At 41.3% G+C, this 26553-nt stretch overlaps 1 protein-coding gene across 2 annotated transcripts in view; it reads left to right on the forward strand.

Moving 5' to 3' along the window:
* The window catches only part of CERS5 (ceramide synthase 5), an 83315-nt gene extending 58001 nt beyond the window's left edge, over positions 1-25314 (forward strand). The window contains exons 2-9 of one of the 2 annotated variants that reach the window (XM_060252350.1): positions 522-595; positions 1008-1065; positions 1593-1643; positions 3186-3278; positions 8585-8713; positions 9924-10030; positions 15723-15879; positions 24114-25314. In XM_060252350.1, coding sequence (XP_060108333.1) covers positions 558-595; positions 1008-1065; positions 1593-1643; positions 3186-3278; positions 8585-8713; positions 9924-10030; positions 15723-15879; positions 24114-24251 — 771 coding nt within the window. In that variant the 5' untranslated portion in view covers positions 522-557 and the 3' untranslated portion in view covers positions 24252-25314. The remainder of the gene's footprint in view (positions 1-521; positions 596-1007; positions 1066-1592; positions 1644-3185; positions 3279-8584; positions 8714-9923; positions 10031-15722; positions 15880-24113) is intronic. The other variant, XM_060252349.1, reaches the window with a different exon arrangement.
* Positions 25315-26553: the final 1239 nt, after the last annotated feature.

Below are 26553 nucleotides of genomic sequence, written 5' to 3' on the forward strand. Positions count from 1 at the left end.
AGGTTTTTATGGTTTCAATTATGCTTTATTTTCAAAGGAAGTATCTTTGGGTAAAGATGATGCACAGTAATTTCGGAATAAAATAATTGTAATATGTTCTTATTACTTTCTATACTCCATTTAAAAATTTTATTTCATTTCTATTCTCAGTAGACCAATTAGGATATTTAGTTTAGTCCTGGTTGTTTTTGAAAAGCTCTTCAGCCATGGTGATGTAGCCCAGTAGGTTTTGTTTACAATGAACACTGGGGTGGGGGGGATCATAAGGTGTCCTCTGGCTCTTCTGATTGTGTCCCAAGCCCTCTCACAGTTTGTTACCAACCCTGTCTGAATTGCTTATCAGTTCTAGTGGACCATTGAGGCAGCTGTCGTATTTATTTTCAGGCCTTTAATCTTTAAAAAGTTATTTCAAAAAATATTTTCTAAAGCACTTACATGAATATTTCCTGAACTCGCATTCCTTTTAAGTTCCACTTAAATTTATTTTCTTACCCTTTTATGCATGGCCTCTATCACTATAGTATTTGAGCATCTTTGCCTTCCTGCCTGCTACTTCTATGGCTTCTACTTCTCTTCCCCAAGATACTTTCCTTAGGTGAGTGGGAGTCTCATTTGACCTGTATCCGCTCTAAATTGTGTTAATGGTATCTTTTTATGTAGAGCTGCTAGACTTCAGATTCCTGTGTTAGACTACAGAGCTGCCATAATGCATGCATATATCATTTTCTCTAACCTGTGGCTAGCACAGGTATACTCTGTATCCACTCTTTAGGGATACTTCACAGACCTGGGGTATTGTTGTATGAAATGCATTCATTTTAATGAAAACTGAATCAAAGAGCATGCTGTTGGCTAGCATATGATGTACAAATTTCTGTGGATCTCAGAGTGGGTATTCTGTATGTGGAGTGCCAGATTAGGTTGTAATTCTGTTTCAAATTAGCTTTTGCTGTATTGCATATCAAACTCTGTATATGATTTATTTATTTGTCTTTTTTCATTTTCAGGTGGAGGTTTACATTTTATATAATTATATTTTTCTACGGGCTCAGGTTTCTCTGGTCGGTGAGTGTGCTTTTCATTGCTCATCTCATAGAATATGCTGGTGGGATTAAGATGAGAGATCGTTTGGCCCTTTAGTACTTCCCTGGCACTCCTGACTGGATTCCCAATTCTCCGTGTCATCACATCTTTGCGGAAAAGGAAATGTAGCCTTTGTAACATGCTTTTTCATAGTGATGCTTCAGATCAGATTCTTTCTGACCCCTGAACTGGACAAACCTATTTTCTGATCTGTAGTGCCCTCATTCTCTCTTTCTCAGGAAAGCCACTTATCCTGATCTTTTGGGTAGCTTTTTAATTATTTTAATACTGTGCATATCTGTGCTGATTCATTTGGTATGTGCAAAAACACTTTCCCCCCATGGGTGAGGGAAAGCTGACACTCACTTTTGTGAATTATCCATGTTGGCATTTACCAAGAAAATAAAATGAATCCTCTTTAAATTAGCATTTTAAAGGAAGGGAAAGATGTATTACTGAACAAGAACAACACACACAAGATTATTCTTTCTTTCCCTCCCCCACTCTAGTCACCCTGGTTTTGGGATACACGACAATGCTGGTACAACTACCCTTTTCAGGTATGTCTTGCCTTTACTGTTACGTGCTTGTGTGCTGCTTTATTAAGACACCTTAATATGAATGGTGGTAATTACTTATATAATACATTAAAGTGATGTTTTCTTAAGTCCTCCAGATTTTTCATAATGACTTTGCTTCTAATACAGTAGTGTGCCCCAGTGGTACACAAAGTACATTTGCAGGGGCTTGCCAGTTCACCTTGAAGGACAGCAGCTCACTGGCCATGGAGGAGCTACCTCTATCAAAATAAATAGGGCATCCTGAAAGGACATGTGCTTGCTCATGTGTTAGAGTACTACATAGGGTACAGAACCTACATGTTTGTTGGAATATGTCTGTGTGTCTGTATTGAAAGAAAGGTCTGTAGGGTTTGGACCAGGAAATGTTCAGAGCAAACGTTACACTATACATCCTGTTACTGAACGTGTCTTCCTGTTGTGGATTTGTCACTTTGTTATGGGAGGTGATAGGAGTCTTTAGATTGAAAATTATTGATGCAGAAGCATCAGTACTTTGAAATTGGTGCTTTAAGTACCAGATTGTCCATTATCATGGAAGAAACTTTCAGAGCAGCAGGGATGATGTAGAGTCTCTATACTGACCTTTCGTCTAATGTAAGTGCAGACCCAGCTTTGGTCTTGAGGTCACAGTATGGATGGGTGGGAAACTAATGCCAAATAAATAGAAAACTCTACTGAAGAGCCATCCAGTCATAGAACAATGGTTTCTGTGTTTCTGTATTCTCCCATGTTGATACCATTGACATTGTCTATTAATCATGGTTTGAGGCTTACTTCCAGATTGCTTTACTTTGTTGAAGCTTGTAATTTCTTTCCTGATCTGTCTTTTAAAATCAGCATACCTAACTATTGTACCATTAGAAGAAGCTGGCAAGCAGTTTGTATACATTTTTTTCATGGGCTTTGCTGATTAGTAGCTGATGGCCTGTTGTATTTGAGAGGCAGGAATGAAATGAAGTGTTCCAGTCTTTCCCACAGCAGCACTCCTCTTTCTCTCTACCCCCCACCCCAGTCTTCTCATACACTGCCTCAGACAGAAGAAAGGAAGAGGCCAGGTCTGCTTTTCCAGATCTAACCCCCTAAAACTGCTCTCCTCTCCCTTAACCTAGCAAGGTGCCCAAAGTGCAGCCTTTTCTCCATGGCTTTTCAGTTACAGGAGCAAGAAAGGGCACCTAGTTATAGATCTAATTGGGAAGGAAGCTAAACTTCTCTTTGCCCAGGGTAAACTCATTCCGTTGCTTGAAACAGGATTTCTTTCTTCTTAATCATTTCCTGGAATTGCATCCCAGTGGCTCTACTGACAGAAGTTGCCTATACAGAGAACTACATCATCACCTTTCTCTGTCTTGATGTTCCTTGGCTTTTATTTCTTGATGAAATATGATTGTTGGGAACTGTTTTTGTATGCATATCAGTACTGAACAATTAAGTCCATTAATTTTCTCTTCTATAAAGTGGAAGAAAAAACTACATAGAAAAGCTGGATAACCTTGTTAACGAAGTTTTTCTTCTGTTTTTCAGCCTATAGTTTCTGGCCTTTACTACTATTATATCATAGAGTTGGCCTTTTACTGGTCACTTATGTTTTCGCAGTTTACAGATATTAAGCGAAAGGTAAGAGCAGAAGCTTTGTGTTCATTTCCCTTGCTTTTCAATGAGAAGAATCAATCAGTGCCTAGTAATAAATGGCTGATTTGTAGCTTTGATTAAAAGTCTGGCATCAAAATGCAAACTTGTGATAAGTGAACTATGCTCCTGAGATGTTGAATCACTGCCTCTTCACTAAGGACCACTCTACACATAACCTTTTTAAATGAGTTAAGTCCAAGTCCAAAATGGGGCAAATAACGGATTCTTCTGGTGGGGGGACTATTTTAGCTTTGGGGAAACAGTAAATGAAGAAGGCAGAAGCCCCTCTTCCTCCTGATTCAATTTGGTTCCCTGAAGTCCTTTTAAAAGCTGTGGGAGAAGTAGGTGGTGGTGGTGTATAGTTTGGCCCTAAGGCTGTGACGTAGATTTCTAAATTCTTGGCTAGGCATATTGAAGCTTACCTTTGAAGCCTGGGAATTTTTTTGTTTGTATTCTTTCCCAAAGCAATTATTTCCTCTGAACCTGCAAATTTCATGTTGGGGGTGTGAATTTGGCACAGTGCTGTATTGTGAAGACCAGATGTTGAACCAGCCCTGAATCTGATCTGAGCAGATGCACTTCATAGTTTTGTAATTCATTCTAGTGGTGCTATGTGTTCTGCTAGTGTTTTAGAGTCTGATTCTTAAACGTGATCTTTGACTTGTATGATAGCATCTCTAGGTTCTTGTTTGGATAGTCTTCCACAAATAGAGGTACTCAAATTGTGATTTGAATGCCTTGATAGTGTGATCTTGCTGATTGATAGCTGTATATTAAGAGAGTTCTTATTTTGAGAAAAAGTATTGTTTTTGCCTCCTGATTGCTAGAAGCCACTGAATTCCATGTCTGCTTCACTATACATTCCAAGAATAAATAGTTTATTGTGCAACACTCAAGGCTGGATTGCATGTATGCCATATTGCATAATCTGAGTGAGGTTCTGTGTAAAATGGTAAACTGTTCAGACACTTAAGAAGAAATAAAAAGTAGAGTGGACCACCACGCCAGAAATTATCATCTGCTTCAGAATGGACATTGTATGAAGGACAAATAAATATTGATCTAGGTAGGAATCAGTTGCATGAAGAGTAAAAGTGAGCTGCTGAGAAGAACACACAGCACAGATTGAGACAGATCAAGCATTAATAGTAGTTGTAAGAAACAGTATCTAGGTATCCTGGAAACCTTTGAATAAAACTGTACCTTTTGTCCTGGGAAGAAGCCAATCTTGTTATCATTGGCTTATTAACCCTTGGTTGTTCCCTCCAACAATTGAAACACACTTGTCACTCGGTTTTCAGAGGGCAAGGACAATGTTTCTAGAGCTTCAGGACACTTATCCTCACAGACACTGGAATATGTGTTCAGACTGCAGTGTGGAATTAGCATGCATGATTATGCCAGATCTTTTACCTAAAGAGGTAGCTGAAGGTAGCAAGTGTTCAATAGGAAAAGGATAATAGAAACCTGATTTTAAAAGGAATATGAAGTTTGTGGAGGAATTGGTACAGTAGCTGGGGGATGAGGGGCTTATCCTAAGCAAATATTACAAAACACCAAGTCAAAGCACAGACAAAAAGCACATTCCTCATGCTAACAATATAAAACCAACAACAAAAAATCAATCAGAACTTTTCCCAATTGGAGCAGGAGTTACTTTTTGAACTTAAGAGATAAACAGTGGGAAATGGGGAATAGTACAGAGGAGAAATGCAATCTATTGGGACAGAAGTGTCCAGTCTTCTAGATGTGAGTGCCTAAATAGTAGAGAGGAGCCAAGTCCAGATCTCTGTAAAGGGAGATAGATCAAGATGGGGAGCAAAGATATACCTTCCCTGGTCTGTGCAGAAATAAGATTTTTTTAGGAGGAGGAATTCGGTGTGTGTTGAGAGGCTCAATTGCAGTTCAGTTTGTAGCCAGGATCAGGCTGGAAATTACTGGCTCTAAAGCTAAACTAGTTATACTGGTTTTGGTCCATAGGATAAAGTGAGTTCTTTTCAGGAAACAAAAGATTATAATAAAGGATAAAGAAATACTTGTGAGTTGAGCATCTAGAAAAGAGAAAAACTGTAGAACTGATTAAATGGCACCAAGGAAGGGCAACAGGAAGGGAAGTTGTTGAGCAAAATTCAGGTTTACAATACATATTTTATTAATCAGAAATTTTATAATATTTAAACTGGCTGGCTTCATCAGTGGTATTCAGCAGACATAAATCTGTTCTGGAGCCAAACCAGAACATTCTGAATTAGCTTTGGATCCTGAGTAATGTGAGGAGACTGCAGAAGCAGCCAGTATTTCTGGTGGTACATATTGGGTGCAACCTACCCCATGTAGATGTTACATTATTACCTGGATGCATATTCATTATGGGTAGGAAGAGGAGAAAATCCATAAGCATATTTTTCCCATCGTTGGTTTTAAAAAAAAAACTAGAAAGAATTAATCTACTTGAAAATGCAGCTACCCCAAATAGGAGTGCAGGAAGCCCATAAGGCCAAACCAGCTCACATTGTTGTATGGTCTTGTCCAGGAGCATCGATTTGTTTATTCTTTTTCTTTCAGGAAAACCTGCCCCATATAGGAGTGTAGGAGGTTCATAAGGCCAAACCAGTTAGCTCACATTGTTGTATGGTCTTGTCCAGAAAAAATGATTTGTTCATTCTCTTTTAGGAAAACCTGTTTAACTCCTTCATTATATGAAAGGCCACAATAAATATACGTGTAACTAAGCTATAATTTTATCTTCAAATTTTGAAAACAACAGCTTAGCTCCTTGGAGGAAGGGTGAGATAATGGTGGTGTTCATAGTGTATCTCTCTTCCTATCTTATTTTCACAATCACTCTGTACGTTAGGTGAGACTGAGAAAATGACTTGCCCAAGGTCACCCAGTGAGGTCCATTCAAAATGAGGTCTCCTCAGTCTACCATTTGAGTTGTTAAGCTGGGCTAGCTCTGTGTTACATTGTAGGTGATTGCCTAAGGTGAGGTGGATGCAATTACATTTAGTATTGTTTAACAAAACACAAACACCAGTTACTCAATTTTTGTTTTCCAAAGAAAAATATATATGCTGCTAAAGCTTTTGGCAAATGCTGTATTGTTCCTGATCCATCTCATGCTAGCTGAGTTTAAAAAAACAAAAAATACTACAGCCCCTTAAGTGGTCCTATCTGTCTAACTCACTTGAACAGCTGGAGCAGTGTTTCCCCTTAAGTCAGGGGAATACTTGTTGTTAAGCAAGTCTGAGGAAAGGGTCTTAAGATAATCACTTTGTTGTGGGATAAAGTCTTCCAGCTGTGCTTGGATCATGCTGGCTTGGTCTTTATGTGATAGGTCCTCTGACATGTAACGTATGCCAGAATGCAAGGGAGGTTTTGAAGCCACATGCTACTGTTTGGTTCTTTCTGTGGTGGACTGAAGAGTCATTTGCTCTTGGAAAGTAAAGGACAGAATGGGGTATTGATAATTCTTGGAAGTATTTAGTTAGAACTTCTCTTGCAGTGTAACAGAGCTGTGTCAGTTTGATTTATGAAACTTTTCGAACTTATTGAAGGTGACTGAAAATCTTCAGTGACTTGCAGTACATCCTTTAAAGCTGCTACTTGTCCAGTTCTTAGTTCTGTTTCAGCAAGGCATAGGAAGAAGGTTTGTTCTTGTGCCTTCACTCTCCTGTGTGTATATTTCTCCTGTGTGTATATTTATTACTCATCATGCTTTGTGCACATATTCTGGTATGCAAGAGGTCTTCACTCACTTAATCAGTCAGCCCCTTCCTTTTGCAACAAATGGATAGCATGAGCTAAGTCTCCGTTCTTGCTCACACAGTTGTCTCTTGTAGAACTTGAGATGCTAGATCACAGCATGAACTGCTTACAGATGAAATAAGGGTAAGAGAGTGACATGTTAAAACAACATTAACCTCATGCTACATCCTTATGTTTAACTATCTCCATTCAAAAAGGTAGAAGCTTTAAGTTTAAAAGAATATTGGCAGTGTGGAATCAGAGTGAAGAAATTATTTAGAGCAGGGGTGTTGAATTCATTTGTTATGAGGGATGAATCTGACATAAATGTCACTTTTGTTGGGTTTGGACATGTGTGCCATAGAAGAAAGCAGGCAAAACTGCATACATCTGCTTCCACATGGTGATGATTCTGATGTAACTTTCATTGCCAATGGAGCATCCCCAATGTAAATTTCCCCTGTGCATTCCTTGCCTCAGCACCCATGGCGACTATTCCCTCCCCAATCATCAGAGGGCATTTTCAGGCTTTGAAAACTGAGAGCTGACATATTACTATCATATTATGAGCTATTCACTAGGTCTTTTGAATTCTCACCTTTCTTTTTGTTTTAAAGTAAGTCACTAGCCTTTTTGTTATGGAGATTTAGGAGGAGACATGTCTCTGCAACAAAGGGAGATAGAGATTTTATTTATTTTTAATGAAAGGTGGAATTTAGAGGAACAAATTGTTATAATGTTATAATACTACAGCAATATCAGTTGCCCATTTAAAAAAAAAAACATACCCACACCCAGTTTCAGGTGGAAATATGGAGGGGGTGTTGTACCAATGTAGGAGGGGCATGTAAAAACATGCACTTTCCTCTCCATGTGGCACATGAACACATACCTTTAAAAAAAGGTTGTGCCAAACCAGGTTTTACAAAGATCACAGGGAAGTGGAGGTAAGCACAGAAAGTGAATTATTAGGGGATATTTGTGTTCTGATTTTAAAAACTTCCATGTGTAAGCAATCTAGGTTTACATAAAATGGATAGGGATTGTAGCTTTTCTTATGTAGAATTCAATATTTTTATTTATCTATTTATGACTGAAATAGTTGAGAATGAGATTAATGTTAACAGAACCTCATTGAAGTCGGAGTGACTTGATCTAGAGTAAAGAATTGCAACATTTAATAAGCAGATTGCTCCCATTTCTTAACAGTTCAACCCCCCCTCCCCTTTCTGTCCTCACACTTATTAGAGTTTGTATCCACATTGTCATCAGTTTCTGTATTGCTGTTGAGGAGTAGAAACTTTCTCATTTGGAAGAAAAAGAATAGGTTCCCAGGAATGTTATTGATGCAGCAGTTTTGATGCACTGTAAGGCGATGGCCAGCAGATTTATCCACCACCATTCAAAAACTCTTCTGGCTTCAAAGTGATAAACTTCATACTGAAAATATTTCAGAGGTGCCCACTAAATCCAGATTATGCTGGGTGATGTGTAACATGTCCTTGGTCTCCATAGCCTCTTCACGCTTCTGTGTCTTCTTTCAGGATTTCCTAATTATGTTTGTTCACCATTTGGCTACAATTGGACTTATTACCTTCTCTTACATTAACAACATGGTACGGGTAGGAAGCTTGGTCATGTGCCTTCATGATGCAGCAGATATCTGGTTAGAAGTGAGTACATATACTTTGATTTGTTCTAATGAATTTTTATCACCAGTTCCATTTGTATACAAATGTCTTTCTGAAGTACATTTCCATGTGCAGTTTCCATAACAGAGAAGACATATGCCTTTGAATTGGTATGTGTTGAGTTAAAGATGGGTGCTTTCATCATAGTAACTAAGTTCTCAGTTTTGAGCTATCACTTCCAGTAGATGTCCCTCTCTTCCAGTACACAAACAATTTGAATGTTACTCGTGTATTATAGGAGGAGTGGCCAAACTGTGGCTCTTTCACACATATTGTGTGGCTCTCAGAGCTCCCGCCATCAGCCAGCTTGGAGAAGGCATTTGTCTCTTTAAATCACTTATCTAACCCAATTCATCTGGCAGATTGGTGAATGCTTTTAAAGTTAAAGTTGCTTTCTTGCTACTTCTCTCTCCCCTCACCTATTTTTCCCTTCCTTCCTTTTATTCCTTCCTTCCGTCTTGCGGCTCTTTTGGGATGTCTTTTTTTAATTCTGATTACGAGGATTAGGGATTTTGCAGGGATGGCAAATTTACCTATTGGAGAGAAACTGATAGCACTCCTAGCAGGTATTGAACACAATACCACCTTGGCATTGTAGAGTTCTTTATAATAATATGAAGAAATAAATGAATCTAAGTCTAGAGTTGGGTTACTAGGTCTGTTTTTAGGAATGGCTCAAGGCCATTAGGTCGAAGGAGTAGTTTAAGTATCTTTAGTCTTAATTACATTCAAGGCTCAGACTCTTTCTTATGGCAAACAATATAATCACATGAAATGCAGACTGTGTATCATAAACAATTTAATTCCCCTCAGCCTTCATTTTCCAGACACCCCCACCCCATCAGATTTGATATACAAAACCTCATCTTTTTTTTCTGCGAATCCCTTCAGTGGAACTCTTTCTCATCATCTTATGATGTGCTTACATACCTGTTCAGCACACACCACTTCACTCTCAAGTTTTTCACACCAATTTCCTTCCTCTGTGCACTCCAATCCCCTTGCTTTGTGTATTTAGTTTCTTAGACCATCAACTTGAGAGCAAATCTTGTGTCTTGTGTTTTTTTTATAACTCAGTTATTCCAGATGCACTAGATGTAAGAATCATATTGCCGTAATGTCCTGCTTCCTCAATGGTAGAATTTATAGTTTTGGCAGCAGGAATTTTTCTAATGCTTCCCATTTTTTCTAGGTAGCAAAACTGGCCAATTATGCCAAGTATCAGCGGTTTTGTGATTCGACCTTCATACTATTTAGTGCTGTCTTTATTTTTACTCGTTTGGGGATTTATCCTGTCTGGTAAGTATCTGGAGGTGAGAAAATTCCTTACTGGGAGTGGTACACAGTTGATGACCCATGCAAGGGATCTGAGAGAGAGTTAAGAGTCCGTTATGTCCAGAGCCTCAGTGGTGGGAGTAATTGGTGGAGTGTGATGAGTAGGCACCCATTTAGGGGTCAGTTGTCTGATAAGCTACAGAAATGGTAATACAGGTGAGGACATGACCTGAATTGTTTTACAGTGACAAAACAGCTAAAGGTGACCCTAAATTAGATCACTGACCTCTTCAACGTGCCATAGTAACCCCATTATATATCAAATGTAAACAGAAATGCAGCATTCTGATCTCCATTCTGGACATCAATCCTACTTTCCCAGAATTTAAAGTACGTATTTTTCGGACCATAAGGTGCTCCGGACCATAGGACGCACCTTCCTCCTGGGGGGCGATCCACTGCTTCTGCCTCCGATCCTGCGCTTCCCCCGCGCCTGCCTGCCTGGCTCCAGCTTCTTCCAGCAATTTATTCACACATGCAAGGTTTTCAAATTTTTATAAATGACCTTGGTAAACAGGAAGAAACTACTGCTACAGGATCCAAGTTAAATTTCCGTATTTTTCGGACCATAAGACGCACTCCCCCCCCAAAAAAAAAGTGGGGGGGGGAAGTGTGTGCATCTTATGGAGTGAAGGTACCTTCCTCGGGGGGGGGGGCGATCCATTGCCTCTGCCTCTGATCCCGGCGCTTCCCCCGCGCCTGCCTGCCTGGCTCCAGCTTCTTCCAGCAAGCGCTGGGATCACTCCACGCTGCACCCACCGCAAACCCAGCGCTTCGCGAGCACAGGCTGCAGAGAGGACAACGTGCTTCCTCCGTGCCTGTCTGCAAGGCTCCAGCTCTGACGCTTAAAGCAAGCGCCAGGATCGCTCCCTCTGCCCTCTGATCCCAGCGCTTGCTTTAAGCATCAGAGCTGGAGCCAGGCAGACAGACATGGAGGAAGCACCCACTCCCTCTGCAAACCCAGCGCTTCACGAGCGCCGGCTGTGGAGGGTGCAGCGTGCTTCCTCCGTGCCTGTCTGCCTGGGTCCAGCTCTGCTGCTTAAAGCAAGCGCTGGGATCGGAGGGCTAAATGTTTCTGAATAAATTGATGGCTAAATGTTGGTGCGTTTTCCTGACAGTGAACCTATTTGCACTGGTGGAATTAATATTCATCTTAAATGGATAAGTGTTTGTTGTTAGGGTTTGTAGAATCTTTCTTGTTGTGAATCTTTCTTGTTGTTCTTGTTGTGAACTATACCCAGCCTCGGTTCATTCTCAGTGGAGGAATGTTGCCACTGAGTTCTCCTGATGTGTACAGGTGATGGTGTTCTAAGGGAAAACACCATAAAGTGGTTTCTGAATAGTTTTTTTTTAAAGGGTGGGCAACTTCATGCTTACTCAGTCTTTCCAGAAAGTATGATGAATTTCTCACTCTTTCTCCAGTCTTCCCAGTCACTGCCTGCACCATTTTTTGCTGCTGCTGTGTGCCTCAGTTTTGGCTGTCATGATCATGAGCACAAAGGACTCGCGCAGCCCACAGGGCAGCAAGCGCTTGTGTGTGCATTAGTTAATATTAGCTTGGTATTCATGCTTCTGCCGCTGCTGGGATATTTTGCATTTTAAGAGGAGACCTTACATTTCTTAGGACCTTTTCTTAAACATAGCTATTTAGAAATCCCAGGTTAGAATGGATGGAAAAAACAGGTGTTCCTAGTGGTGCTGGATCCTTAGCCACTCCACAGTGAAGCTCTGATCATTGTTCCAAGGGGACCAGTTTAATGATATGATAGGTTCTGTTTGTTGAATTCAAGCTGAGAGTTGAAAGTATTAGAAATTTGGTTGCTAGAACTATGAGGGCTTTAAATTAGGACAGCAAAATGTCTATCTATCAGTGCTTTCATCCAGTAGAGAATCACCTTGGTCATCTCGGAAGCCTCATTCCCAAACTTGCTACTGAACATAGCTTTTAAGTCTTTAATAATAAATTAATAATAATAATACTATTTATTGCATTTGATGAATCACCCTATCCCGGCTAGTGCCAGGCTCTGGGCAATGTACAACATTAAAAAAATACATATATATAAGTATACACACACACTTCTCCCTTGCACTGAGAATGAGAAGCCATGCTTGTAGCCTTCTTAGTCCTCCCTGCCCTTGATTTCTTGCTGCTGGGTAGTGTTTCTTAATTTTTTCCATAACTGCAAAATGCCCTGAAAACTGAAAATGTCTCTGGGCTGCTTACTCATGCCATTCTCAGATCTGATTAAAGAGTTTTCCCTGATGCAAAGAAATGCTTTGAAGTAAGAAATGCCTTGAGGTGTCACCTTGCTCCTTTCAAAGAGGAGCCCTAAGTAAACAAATCCTCTTTGGCTGACTCCACTTGCCATGATCGGGCCATGGTAATCTGCTGGCATTGTTGTGTCACTCAGCAGACTGTTGCTGTGCATTAAGAGAATTGGTGAATCTTTAATGCAGTTTCCACTGGCCTTATTGTGATCCCCCAGTTTCTTGGGGGGGACCAGTTTATCTCAGATTACACTGGGAGGTGACTTTGTTCTTCCACTAGGTGCATGCTGTGTAATGCCACACTGCACTCTTGAAATTGCAGTATGTTGCTTCATATAGAAGCCTTTTTCCTGTTCAAAATTGGAAGGTCCCTTATCTGAAATTAAGGCAGCCAGATAATGAAGACCAGAGGGAGTTCCTCGTCTAGCTCTAAAGGATGCCATTTATAAGTGCTCTATGACAGATAGCAAGCAACTGCAGGCTTTTAAGCAATGCTGCTTGAGAAAGGGTGAACTAGCTGAAATATGATTGACAGGTCATGGAGCTCGTTCTGATCGGTTGAAGGCAGCTTACTGTGAAATGGAACAGGCAGCTGTTTTTAAAACATTCAAGTGGGAAGGAAAAGGGTCTGTTAAGTCCCATCTGTAGCAGAGAGGATGACATTAAATGTCATCCGTAAACTTAGCCACTTCACTGCTTACTTCCAACTCCAAATCATTAATGAACAAGTTAAAAATGTCACTCTTCTGATGTGGTAAATAAACTTTCATTATAATGCCATTGTCCTACCTTATTACTTTTTGATACTTGGTAGGCTAATGCCCCAAATAAGGAACTGTGATTGAGGAGGGTCTGTGCAGGATGACATTAAATTGTTCAGGGTGGTGAAAACCAGAGAAGATTGTGAGGCACTCCAAAGGGATCTGTCGAGGCCGAGCAAGTGGGCGTCAACGTGGCAAATGAAGTTCAACATGGCCAAGTGCAAAGTAATGCACATCGGGCTAAAAATCCTAACTATAAATACAGGTTGAGATGTGAAATGGCGGAGACTGACCAAAAGAGAGGTCTTGGTGCCATGCTGGGAATTATTAGGAAGGGAATTGAAAACAAATCAACCAGTATCATAATGCCCTTGTATAAGTTGATGGTGCGGCCTTATTTGGAATCCTGTGTACAATTCTGGTCACCGCATCTCAAAAAGATACTGGAAAAAGTGCAGAAAAGGGCAACTGGAATGATTAAAGGGTTGGAACACTTTCCCTATGAAGAAAGATTAAAATGCTTGGGGTTCTTTAGCTTGGAGAAACATCGACTGAGGGGTGACATGATAGAGGTTTACAAGATTATGCATGGGATAGAGAAGGTAGAGAAAGAAGTACTTTTTTCTCTATCATAATACAAGAACTCGTGGACATTCAACGAAATTGCTGAGCAGTTGGGTTAGAACTGATAAAAGGTACTTCTTCACCCAAAGGGTGATTAACACATGGAATGTGCTACCACATGAGGTGGTGATGGTTGCCAGCATAGACAGCTTCAAAAGTGGATTGGATAAACCTATGGAGCAGAGATCCAGTAGTGGCTATTAGCCACAGCATATTGTTGGAACTCTCTGTCTGGGGCAGTGATGCTCTGTATTTGTAGTGCTTGGGGGGGGGGGGCAGGTGGGAGAGCTTCCATTGTCCTGGCCCCACTGATGGACCTCCTGATGGCACCTGGTTTTTTAGCCAATGTGTGACACAGGGTGTTGGACTGGATGGGCCATTGGCCTGATCCAACATGGCTTCTCTTATGTTATGTTCTTATGACATGCTACATAAAGGCTACCCAGTCAGCAGTAGGGGAACTGCAAATTCATAGGGAGTACCAATCCAGTCCAGCTTTCTGAATATCATCTGATTTTTTTTTAAGTCTCCCTTATTCCAGTTTTAGGTTTTTCTCACCTATAGCAAGGAGTGGTTGGGTAAATCATTCTTTATTGATGTGAGTCTTCCCAAGTAATAGAGAAATGTAACAAACTTAAAACACAGCTCTCTTTTATGGCTTGGAAGATGATAGATTAAAGGAAGAAAACAGACAACAGGATGCTGTTGGTGTTCGGCAGCATTCTTCTGAGCACTAGCTTCTCTATGACATGGGGGAATGTTGCTGGGGCTCAGCATGTCTCAGCATGATTATACGCAGGAAATATTTTTAAAAACCTTAAATTCCTGAGTCCAACATATCTGAATGGTGCTTCTCAATGAACTTGCACATCTCTAAAATTGTCCTTTTGAAATAAACCCATTTATAATAACTGAAAGCAAAACTTCTCAGAAAATACAATAACCCTGTAACAAAAGTGGAACCTGAGCAAACCACGCACAGGTTTAAAAATGTGGCCTTGCTGGAAAAATGACCACAAATTATATGTTACCAATAGCCATGGGCATGAACCGGGAGAAAGGGTGATTCGTTTCGGTTCATGGTTTGTTTGATTTTATGAACCAAATTAATCATGAACCAACCAAACCACCATTTTCCTAAACCATTTGTAGCTTGTTATGGCTGGGGGAGGCATTTAAATGCCACCCCCTTCTCCATCCCTTGAGCTTTCCATTGTATGCTATGGACCTGTATGGAGAGATCTCTTTGCAGTCTTCCTTCCCTTCCCTTCCCCAGCCAACCCCAGTTTAAATTGGGCAGCACAGCAGAGCCTGTGGAACAGCTGAGCCAGCAGGGAAAGTCTCCCCACAGGATCAGCTCTTTTGTGGGGTGTGCTGAGCTGCCTAGGAGGACCGGGAAGTTCATGGACTGTATGTGGCAAGCATGGTTCCAAACCATTTGTCCGTGAACTGGCCCAATTTGAGCATGAACTGTGGTTTGTGATCTTGTTTGTGCCCATGCCTAGTTACCAGTTTAAATAATCTGTGGGTCATGTGGAATAATTTCAGATTCTGCCAGCTGTTCACTGAAATAATCATGTCTGTATGGATGGGATTAGGAAGGGGTGAACTGGATGGGAGGCTGAGGGGTTAATGATCAGATCTATCTGAAGTGTTTTTTTTAAAAAGTTAAAGTGCAGTTTGTGTAATTGTAGTTCAGATGACAGCTGCATTGTGGGGGAAGGTTAAAAAAGAAGGAATTCTCTTCTCCAGCACTTGACTCCATAATGGAGAGAGCACACCATTTGTATGCCCTTTAGAAAGAAGATGAATTGGTGAGTATTTCATCCCTTGACTCAACCGTGGTATACAAAAACTGTGGGACTGTATTAGTGAAAAGCCTATGCCATTCAGGAATGTCTGCTCACATATTGGGATCCCTAAGATTGGAGTCATCAACATTTTGTGAAGGACAAGCTTCATATGCTTTCCATATTACAGTGAGTTTCTTTGTCTTGCAGGATACTTAATACAACATTGTTTGAAAGCTGGGAACTGATTGGCCCTTACCCATCATGGTGGCTGTTCAATGGACTTCTTGTAACCTTACAAGTTCTACATGTTATCTGGTCTTATTTCATCCTCCGCATTGCCTACAAGGCCCTGGCACGAGGAAAGGTATGACTGGCAAGTTAGTTTTTTTTTCTTAACCTAAGATCTCTCTGCCATGGCTTTTTATCTTCTGATAGGTTCACAAATGCCACTATAAGAAGGGAGGAATTATGATAGTGATTTGTGACTTTAATTACAGTTTCCTTGTCGTGACTATGTGCCTTTTTTGCACCAATAAACTTCAGATTCTACGCCTACAGTAAGTTGCATAAATCAATTTAAGTGAGTAATTTACTTGGCTTCCAAAATTAAGGATTTCACATCAGTATATCTAATTCTCACTGGGGCTCCATCTATAGACACTTAAATCTGGAAATTGTAGCTATAAACATAGAAGATTACTCCTTTCTAGAAATGTGAGAAATCTCCAGGATTGTAGAACAGTCTGAAATCTTTAAAAAAACTACTGAAAAACCTGTGACTTTAAGAAACAAATGTCCGCTACAGTGGCCATTGTGAGGGTTTACTAGGCAACCATAAGAATATTGCCAGCCTTCAAGCCTTGTCAGGAAAAGGCGGGGGGGCGGGGAGGGCCATTTCCAGGCATGTTTTGGTGAAGTGGTTAGAATTTTAAATGAGGATTTGGGGAACCCATTCTATCATGGAAGCTTACTGGGTGATCTAGGGCCAGTCACATACTCCCAACTTAACCTGTTTCTTACTGTTATTCAGAGGATAAAATGAAGGACAGGAGAATGATGTAAATTGCTTTAGGTCCCCCTGGGGAGAAAGGTGGAATATAAATGAAGTTAATAAAAGCTGAAGATGAGGAGGCAGATGAAACGTAGGATGATTGGGTTGGAAGAAGTCCTGTAGCCAGAATTTGGAAAGGTTGGGGGTCCTTTAAATTTTTTTGGGGGGGCCACTCAGCAGCCCCCCCCCAGCCTTCTTTTCCACTGCTGCCTGAGAAGGAAGGATTCTTCCAGGCTGCTAGCTTGCGCCAGAGCCTTCCCCTCCTCCCCACAACTGCCTCAAGGTATTCCCTTCCACCCCTCTCCCAGCCACTCTCACGGCCACCCTGACCAACCATTGTGTCAACTGGCACCCCACGCGACCTTCTGTTCCTGCTGCTCTCACTGCCACCACCCTCCTTTCCCTGCCACTCAAATTGTGTGATGGGTGGGCAGCAGAAGCAGCCCCCAGCCTCCCACGTGAATTGAAGGGTTCGCTGGTCAGCTGATTGGTGGGCCTTTTAACTAATGCTGTGAGAGTGGCAGGGAGGGAAGGTAAAGTTGTGTGGGGCATTGGCCATGCAATATTAGGTTAGTGGCCTCGGGCCTGCTGGAAGTTGGGGCTGTGCCCCCACAGGCCCCCTTGTAACTATGGGCCTGAAAAGGAGATGAGGAAGCAGGGAAATTGAGCGGATATGAGGCTGCAAGGAGGAGGGAAAGAAGAAATCGTGTGGAAGGAGATAAAGGGAGAAATGAGATGCCTCCACAAGTCCTTGCAGGTAGTCATTCGCTTGCAATTTCTTGGAAGGATTTGCATGGGAGGCAAGTAGAAAACAAAAAGCACAGAGTGTGAAGTAACTTGCCTGCTAGACAGGTAGAGGGATATGGCTCTCTTCAGAATATTGAAAGCCTACCCACTGATTCCTAGAAGCTCTGCCCCATCCCCCTTTTACTTATTGAACCTGCTCCAGACTTTGTATACTTACTTAGGCTGCCCAGAAAGAAAGATGCCTTTCTTACTGCTGTGAGTGCCAGAAACTTTGAGGTACAGCTTAGACCAGTCAGCAGTTATGCACAATACAGAGTTCAGGCCGCCCAGTGAGATGAGCTTAAGCTTGTCACATGTTCAGCATTTTCTCTGCTGGAGCCCATGAGATGTTTGACTGAAGTGAGAAATAGTCAGGATTCTGGCACCAGTATATAGCTTTACAGAGCTACCAGATAACCCTAATGAGTTGGGGTAACCAGTTATCAGGAGGGTTATGCTTACCATAACAACACCATGTGCTTAAAAGGCTAAATCATGTCACCTGTAAAAATGAACCACATTAGTTGTTCAAAATGTCTTCTGTTAGTCATGGGGAGGTGTACAGTGCTATATAGGACTACAGAAAGCAATGGAAGCCTCTCCTCCTCTTGAAAGTCGTACCCAGATTCTGTGGATTCTTCCATAGATTTAAGGCCAGTCAGAAGTGTTTTTGAAAATATGTAAATACAAAAGGAGAGATTTTTATACTGCCAAAATCTTTGTCATTGTATGGTATGCATAGTCCTGGTTAATGGAAACTGAAATACCATGATGCATTGGTGGAGTGCTCCATTTTTTAAAAGTGTTGCAGATTCATGGGAAACGTATCCTGAAATTAGGATGCTGTGTTGTGACCATCTAGCTTATTGAGACAGGATGTGCTCATGCTCTTTCTTCAGGCAGTTCTGTCCAGTGTGCTACTCTGGGGAAGTTCTATCATAAAGGGAACCAGGATCATTCCTGCTTTGGGTTGTCAGCTCTGGTTTGGGAAGTACTTGGAGATTTTGGAGGTGGTGCCTGTGGAGGGTGAGATTGGAGGGGGGCGGGTTTCAGTGGGGTGTAATGCCAGAGCTCACATTCCAAAGCAGCATTTTTTTTCAGGGGAACTAATCTGTCACCTGAAGATAAGTTGTAATTCCCAGCTGCACCTGGAGGTTGGCAATACTAGCCCTGTTAGTATTTGGATGTGAGACCACCAAGCAGGTCCAGGGTTGCTTTATAGAAGCAGGTGCTGGCAAACCACCTCTGAATGTCTCTTGCCTTGAAAAACCCTATGGAGTTGCTGTAAGTTGGCTGTGACTTGATGGTGCTTTCCACTACCGCCAAAGGACTTCTGTCAGCGGAGCACCACTTTCTTGCCTTTGCCCTCCTGCTGCAGCTGAAACCCCCCTCCCCCCACACACAGTGCTACTCCTGAGGGATAGAGGACACTGTCATCCATCAGCAGAAATCCTCTATGGCATCCATTCTTTATATGTATAATTTTCGACATAATGCTTGTTTTAGAGTAGTTGGGTACTTCATACTTTTTTCAGGAAACTAATTTCTTATTTTGCATTTTTGTTGCTTTTTCCTCTTCCTTTCCTTTGTTTCATACTTGTAATTTAATGTAATACTTGTGCCTGCTGAATGTCTTTGGTTGACTTTCAAGTTGCGGTGTCTTGCAGGCGATCCGCTTCTCTCTCCTCTTCTTGCTTTTCTCTTAATCAGGTGACCCTAGTCAGGGAAGGACTCTACTCTGTATTCTCCATTCTCTCTCACTCCTTTTTCTGTGCCAGATTGAAGCTGGATCTCTTCCACTTTTTGTATGTAAGTGTAATCTCTGCCATTGTTGCAGGGTGAAGGGGTGGGGGGATCTCTGTATTTTTCTATCTTCGCTTGAATGGTGAAGTTCTGAAAACTGGCCTCAAGCCAGCCACTCTTCAATCAGCAAAATTCATAAAGAAATGTGTAATCTGAAGGCTGCTTGCAAGAAAGTCAAAGGTCTGATATTGACGCAACTGGCTTTAATTGTTGTATGTGACGTTCATCTCTGTGTAAAACAGAGCCGTGAACGATATTGTTGCTGTTTTTAATATCTGTCCTACCTTTCTTTGTAAGTGAAATAAAAGTAGCATGGAGAATTAAGAACTTCACAGTATCTAATTCCAGAGTTAGTTTTGCACCCAGAATAAACAGGAGCCTTGTGACATCTTAAAGAATAAATTGTGATCTTTTATATATTTTTATAGTTGTAAGCTGCAGAGTTGAAAGGCAGCCAATGTGTGATTTAAATAAATAAAATAACATTTTATTCCAGCATAAGCTTTTGTTAACTCAAGCCCACTTCATCAGTTTGTGAGTTATTTTGTTTTTTAAAAAATTATTGGGTCAAGGGAATCAAGAAATGCAAGCAGTACAGAATGAAATGCAATTATGTGAAATTTGAATGTATTATTGCAGAGAACTGTTATCCGCTATAACTCCTCACTCCCCCCCATCAAGTCATAGCTGACTTATGGTGACCCCATAGGGCGGAGGTATTGAACTCATTTGTTACAAGGGCTGATCTGACATGTATCACTTTGTTAGGCCAGTCCATGTATGCCATAAAATGTAGTGCCAGGTACCAGAGATATAAACTTCATAAAGCACACAGGCAAATTAATTAATTATACCAATTAATGATATTATTTACTCAAAATACAAACATGCCTGAAACATTAATATTCTTACAATATTTCTTCTAAGTATCTCCCTGATGCCCACCCTCCCACTTCCACTGCCCTTTACTCATTAGCACTGGGACAGTGTACAGGAACATAATACACAGCCTCTGTCATCTGGCAATAAAGGTAATAACCAGTTGCTCATGGGCCAGATAAAAGCGTTGGGTGGGTTGGTTCTGCCCTGTAGGCCATATGTTTGACATGCCTGCTAGGGTTTTTAAGAAAATAAATAAACCATAAGGAAAGAAGTTTACCATTGCCTGCCTCTAAAATAATCCTGGTATTCTTGGTGGTTTCCTATCCAAATTCTAACCAGCGCCTGACTCTGCTTAGCTTCTGAGATCAGGCCAGCCTGGGCTATCAAGGTTACAAGTGTTAAACACCTGTTACAGGTGTTAAATAGTTCAGTATCTGTAGAAGAGGGTCATAGTCTATGAGAGCTTTTGCTAGAGTAAAGATGTGTTAGTCTTTAAGAAGGCATAAGACTCTTCATTTCAGAATACATAAAACACTGCAGAAGTCTGTAGAATAAAATAGCACATAATTTGAAAACCCAATCAAGTTAACACTTGTTGACGTTAGAGTGTCTTTGCTACTGGCAGGTTTCTTTTGCAAGGGTGTTACATAGGATCCTGAATTTCTGATGGATAAACTAGAGACCAAGCCCTGTGAGGACTCTAGAATAGTTAAGTGGATAAGGAAACTGGTTGGAAAACCTCACCTGAGTAGTAGTCGGTGACATTTAATCTGAATGGAGGGAAGTGTCCAGAGGGGTGCCACAGGGCTTAGTTCTGGGCCTGGTACTTTTCAGATTTTTATCAGTGATCTGGATGAGGGTGTGTGTGGAGGGGCTACTCATTAAATTTGCATATGACATCAAATTGGGAGGAGCTGCAAACACACCAGAATATAAAGACAGAATTCAACGAGATCTGAACACACTGGAAAATGGGCAGATGTGAACCAGATGCAGTTTAGCAAAGATGAGTGCCGAGTTCTACATCTGGGTAACATAAATGAGGAACACACATACTGGATAGGGGATACATTTCTGGGTAGCAGTATGTGTGAACAAGATCTTTGGAGTATGGGTGGGGGCCGTAAGTTAAATATGAACAGCCAGTGTGATGCAGTGACAAAAAAGGCTAATATGATTTTGGGGTGTATCAACAGAGGTATAACATCCAAATTGCAAGATGTTACAGTCCCACTATAGTCCCACACCTGGAGTATTGTGTGCAGTTCTGGAGGCTCCACTTCAAAACGGATGTGAACGGAATGGAGCAAGTGCAGAGGAGAGCAACAAGGATGATCAGGGACCTGGAGACCAAGCCCTATGAGGAAAGGCTGAGGGACTTGGGAATGTTCAGTCTGGAGAAGAGATTGAAGGGGGACATGACTGCTCCCTTTAACTATTGAAAGGAGGGTAGAGAGCGGTTCATGTTGGCAGCAGATGATTAGACTTGCAATAATGGGTTTAAATTAAGGGTGGGAAATGACTGGCTGGATATTAGGAAGACTTTTTTACAGTAAGAGTTGCTCAACAGTAGAATCAGCTACCTAGGGAGGTGACGAGTTCTCCCTCACTGACAGTCTTTAAGCAGCAGCTGGACAAAACATTTGTCAGGGATACTCTCCTGCATTGAAAAGGGGGTTGAACTAGATGGCCTGTATGGTGCCTGCCAACTCTGTGATTCAGTGATCCAGATTGCCACCGAGAAGAATCCTGTTGAGAGTCATGGCAGAGATTAGGAGACTGAAACTGAGGTTTTTCTTGATGATGTAAAAGGATTGGCGAGGATCTCTATGGGCATTCACTGGGAGAGATGGATTGAGGACTATTGAAGATTAAAATCAGCACCAGTTATAGTTGAAATACCTCGGAACCTGGGATGTTTACAGCCCTACCACATGGCATTCTTAGTGTCCACATCATGAAAAAGCATAATCACAAATGGTTTTAAAGTAGAATATGGCTTGTTAGGTCATCTTTCCTCCCATTTGATTTTATGATCTTGAAAGCATATATAATCCAGAAAATCCCAGGCAAAAGCAGGATTTTTGCAGCACTGAGAATAAACTGCAATTGGCCTTAGTAATCATTAACTTACCACAGGCAGTTTTTACTGTTCTTTATATGTGCCTTGTTAGTGCTGTTCAAAGTCCACACACCTGGAGAGGAGTAATCAGGGGTAAAGTTAGTCTGAGCACACCCTGTGCGTGCTTGCAATAGAGGAAATATCAACCATGTTGTGTAAAGTAGTGCTGTTAATTGCTGGCTCACAGGTGTAGGATCTGCCCTTGGCAGGTGTTATATACACTAAGGTGATTGTCAGTAGATAGGCACGCTGGAGTCTTTTGGAACTATCTGGTTTTCCTGTAACACTTGATTCCTTTCCTTACACCTGCAGTAGTAGATTGCCACCTTGTGGTAAATCATATAAACAAACAGGACAGAGGGTGGCATCAGATCTTGTTGCTGTAGGTATATATAATTTTACAGTTAACGCAGAATTATTCTTGATTTACTAGAGTTCAGTAAAACCCAAAACCTTGCATATGTTGTACAACAGCATCATTTCAATAAGTATTACAATAAATATTTTTCATCTGTCTTGCTTGGAAACAGTTTTGGAGACTTGCATTTCGTTATGTCACCTAGGAACAGAAACTGGTAATGGAATACTGTGATGTGGTTTAAATACTCTTCTGTGTTTCAGTATGTTTCCTATTTTGATATGTGTTTGCGTAGGGTTAGGGAATACAACTGACACATACAAGTGGGTGGAGTGATTTAAGTAATTTGGTGCTGATTCTCGCCATATGAAAATGTGCCAAGTTACAGGGACTTAATTAGAATTTCTTCCTATGATCCTGTACTGTTTCCAGAGGAGAGGAAACTATTTAAGTTGCTATTCATTAGAATGAATAGTATTCTAAATCTACCTGCCTCTTTCTAGGAAAGCTGTGTTCTTATTGAAGGTGGGATTCATTCTCAGTACTTTCTATCTTGTTGTCTAGTGGGCACAGTAGGTGTGGCAATACTTAATATGAAAAGGGGGATGGGGAATGAGTAAATAGATGAGGCAGGGGCTGTTATTTTAAATTCCTTAGGGCAGAGGGAGATAGAATTTGACCAAGATAGAGAACAGCCCCAACTGGTTGAGGCTTGGTAGCACCCAGGTTTCAACTGCCATGAGACATCCATAGCAGAAATAAGAAATCTGCTTATTCTGCAACCTGGAGGAGGAAAAGAGAGTCAGTGCCATGGTTCTAACTGACCAAGATAGAGAACAGCCCCATCTAGTTGAGGCTTGGTAGCATCCAGGTTTCAACTGCCATGAGACATCCATAGCAGAAGTAAGAGATCTGCTTATTCTGCAACGTGGAGGAGGAAAAGAGTGTCAGTGCTATGGTTCTAACTAGCCTATCAAGCCTTCTCCTTAAAGGATACAGACAGGTGTGCCCCAGTGGTGATTCACTGGATCTAAGAAAAGGTGCCTTCCAAAGTAGAGAAGGCCCTTTGTCATCACTAAAGAGTAGGCTTGCAGGATGGTGAAAGAGAGGAGTCAGTGAGGATCAGACTTTGTAAGGACCAGGTGGAAGGTAATTTCCATAGGTCAAACCCATTTTACCAGCCACTTAACTTCATCCCATAATATCTTGACATCAACCCTAGATGGATGCCTTTCTATTCCTACAGGAAATTCATAGTCAAAGCTAACTTCCTTTTCACCCTGTATTTAGCGGAGTGGTTTAAATGAAGGTGCCATAAGCAGCACCCTTAGCCCTGATGAGAGCCTCCCAGCTTCCCCCAAAGCAGAATTTGTTCTCCCAGAAGGAGATAAATATACTAACTGGACTGACCTTGCTTCCTGCCATTCTGTGTTGAGTAAGAATGCATGTACTAATCTGTATTTGTTTTACATGTGAATGTGAAAAGTGATCCTGTTAAGTAACAAATTACAGGATATGCCACACTGAGCCTGGTACTTAATTGATAATTAAGGAGCCTTATATTTGCATTGAATTTACTCTGCTTCTTTCTTTCAGGTATCAAAAGATGATCGCAGTGACGTGGAGAGTAGCTCTGATGAGGAAGATGCAACTTCAAACTGTAGAAAAGGAACTCATAGCACTTCAAGCAATGGCGCCAATCGGATTAATGGTCACATAAGTAGTGGCCAGTAGGCAAGCAAGGAATAAGGCTGGAGGCAGGGGAAGCCTCCAGAAAATAGAGACTTGTGTTCAAATTTCTAGGTATGCTGAACTCTACATTCTAAAGAAGTCTTTAATCAAGCTGCCCCTTCATCCTCAACTCCTCCACCAAACCTAAAACTGGCTCAGGCACAGCCAATTTTGCACAGAAGGGATCAAGCTGATTTTTAGTGCAAAACTTATTTCCAGTTTCCCTTTTTAAAGACAATAAGTCATTTTGTATTTAATAGTATCCCAACTTAAATATTATTTGTCGAAGTGTGTGTACGTGTGTGTGTATGTGTATGTGTGACAGACTGTGGGTTTGTTTTGGTTTTTTGATCAACTCAAGTTTTGAGGGAAATGTTTGGAGTGGGCCTGTGAAGGCTTTGATTTCTGGCAGTTTCTGTCTGCTGCTTCTTGAATGCACTCTATATAATCTTTTGACAGTGTGATCTAGTCTAATTTTACAGCACCAGAGGCAAAAGTTGTGTCCTGTTTAGGCTGTTCTGTGGTTGTGATAGAGCCAGGTGAACTCAATGATTCATTAATAATCATTGGGCTGTGATGTGCTAAGTTATGTCTGCCTGTTTTGGGGGTGGGAGCTGGATCAAGCTCGCAGTAGTTACTTTTAAAAAGTAGCATCCACAAAGTCTTCATTGTGGTTGCCTGAAATTGCCACCTTTCCCTACAAATCCTGTGGATGTGAAGGCACATAGGAGCTACAACAGCAGTTTATAGATCTCTGTGCTGGGATAGCAGGCATGGATGATCTGGAATCCATTGCTGCCTTCTCCATGGAGGCAAATTGTAAAGTCACATATATTTTCAGAAGAAAAAAAAACCCTGTGTCCTGCATTTGCTTCAGTGAAATGCCGCTGGGATGGAGAGGTTGATATACAAGGGCTCTGTGTCCCCTCCCCCACGCACTCCCTTTTTTACTGTAAGGTACTTCAGGGGAGATGGAAGACAGAAATAGTATCCAGGACTTTGAAAATCTCTTGAGTTATTTTATACTATTGTTTACTCTGTGATTAAAAAACCTGCTTAAAGAACACATTCTTGAAATATTGCTTTACAAATTCATCTGCATTCTGCCTTTCATATGTGTTTTGTTAACTTGGTTATCATTGCCATTGTGATGATATACAATGGGCTTACAATATGGAATATTCATAGTGAACGGTGTGGTGGTGGTGGTTCAGAAGGTGCTATTGCTGAGCCAGCCCCAGATAAGGTGTTATCCCACCATGGACAATGTGCATGTACACACACACATTCACAAACACACAAGATGCTGGTTCTCACAAATAGCTCCAGTACTTGAATTTTCCTTACCCTCCGGCTGCATTCCCCTTCAGATTATGTAAGAGTTGCCATCACGTGTTGTTCAGATTTTATCCTGTGCTTATAGTTAAACAGTTAGCCAGCTTATGTTTTCTTACATCTTTTGTGAACTCAGGATGGGGTTCTCATCTTATATGAAGTACTAAAACTCAAAAAATTGAGCCAAAAGATGCCCACTACTCTTTATGGTACTATTACAGTGCCAACAAATCATTCTGGGTCTAAGTCCAATTTAGGGTAAACAGCTATACATCTCTAAACTTATTCAGAAGGCAATCACAGTACTCCACTTCTCTGAACCTCGTGTAACGTCTTACTTAGGGGCATACTAGATGTGACAAGGGCCAATCTGTAAGCACAGATGCCATTTTTATGGAGAATTTAGCCATTTAAAATTGCTGCTGGCAGCAGCAGGAGGCAGTCTTGTCTTCCCTTCCGCATCTTTTGAAGTGCTCAAACAGATATGGAGGGAGAACATAAGATTGCCTTTTGCTGCACTCTGAGGGCCCAGTCAGAAGGAGACCATCAGGGTAATGTTTAAATGGCCACATTCTCCTCTAAAATGGCATTGGTGGCCAGAGGTTGGCCCTGTGGCCACTGGCACATATAGTTTGACCTTCACTCTGTTTACCTGGCTGTGGCGTTTTCATACAGAAACAACCTAGACTGGAAATAACACAGCTAGATAATGGCTTGGATCCATCAGTACACAAACTTATAGCAGTTCCATGTGTGCAGGATCTTGTACAACACGTTTTTATCTCCATATTTTATGGTGCCCAGACACATTATCTTGCACAAGCAGAAACACAGTTGGGAATACAGTAAGTTTGACTTAGCACAAGTGGCTACTGGGGTGTTCTTTCCACTTGTGCAAGAACTGTATAGCACAAGCACAAGTGAAAAAATTGTGCTGGATCCAATCCATCTGTATTTTTAAAGGTCTTCA

Source organism: Heteronotia binoei, chromosome 13 (genome assembly GCF_032191835.1).
Source record: "Heteronotia binoei isolate CCM8104 ecotype False Entrance Well chromosome 13, APGP_CSIRO_Hbin_v1, whole genome shotgun sequence".
NCBI classification, from domain to species: Eukaryota; Metazoa; Chordata; class Lepidosauria; order Squamata; family Gekkonidae; genus Heteronotia; species Heteronotia binoei.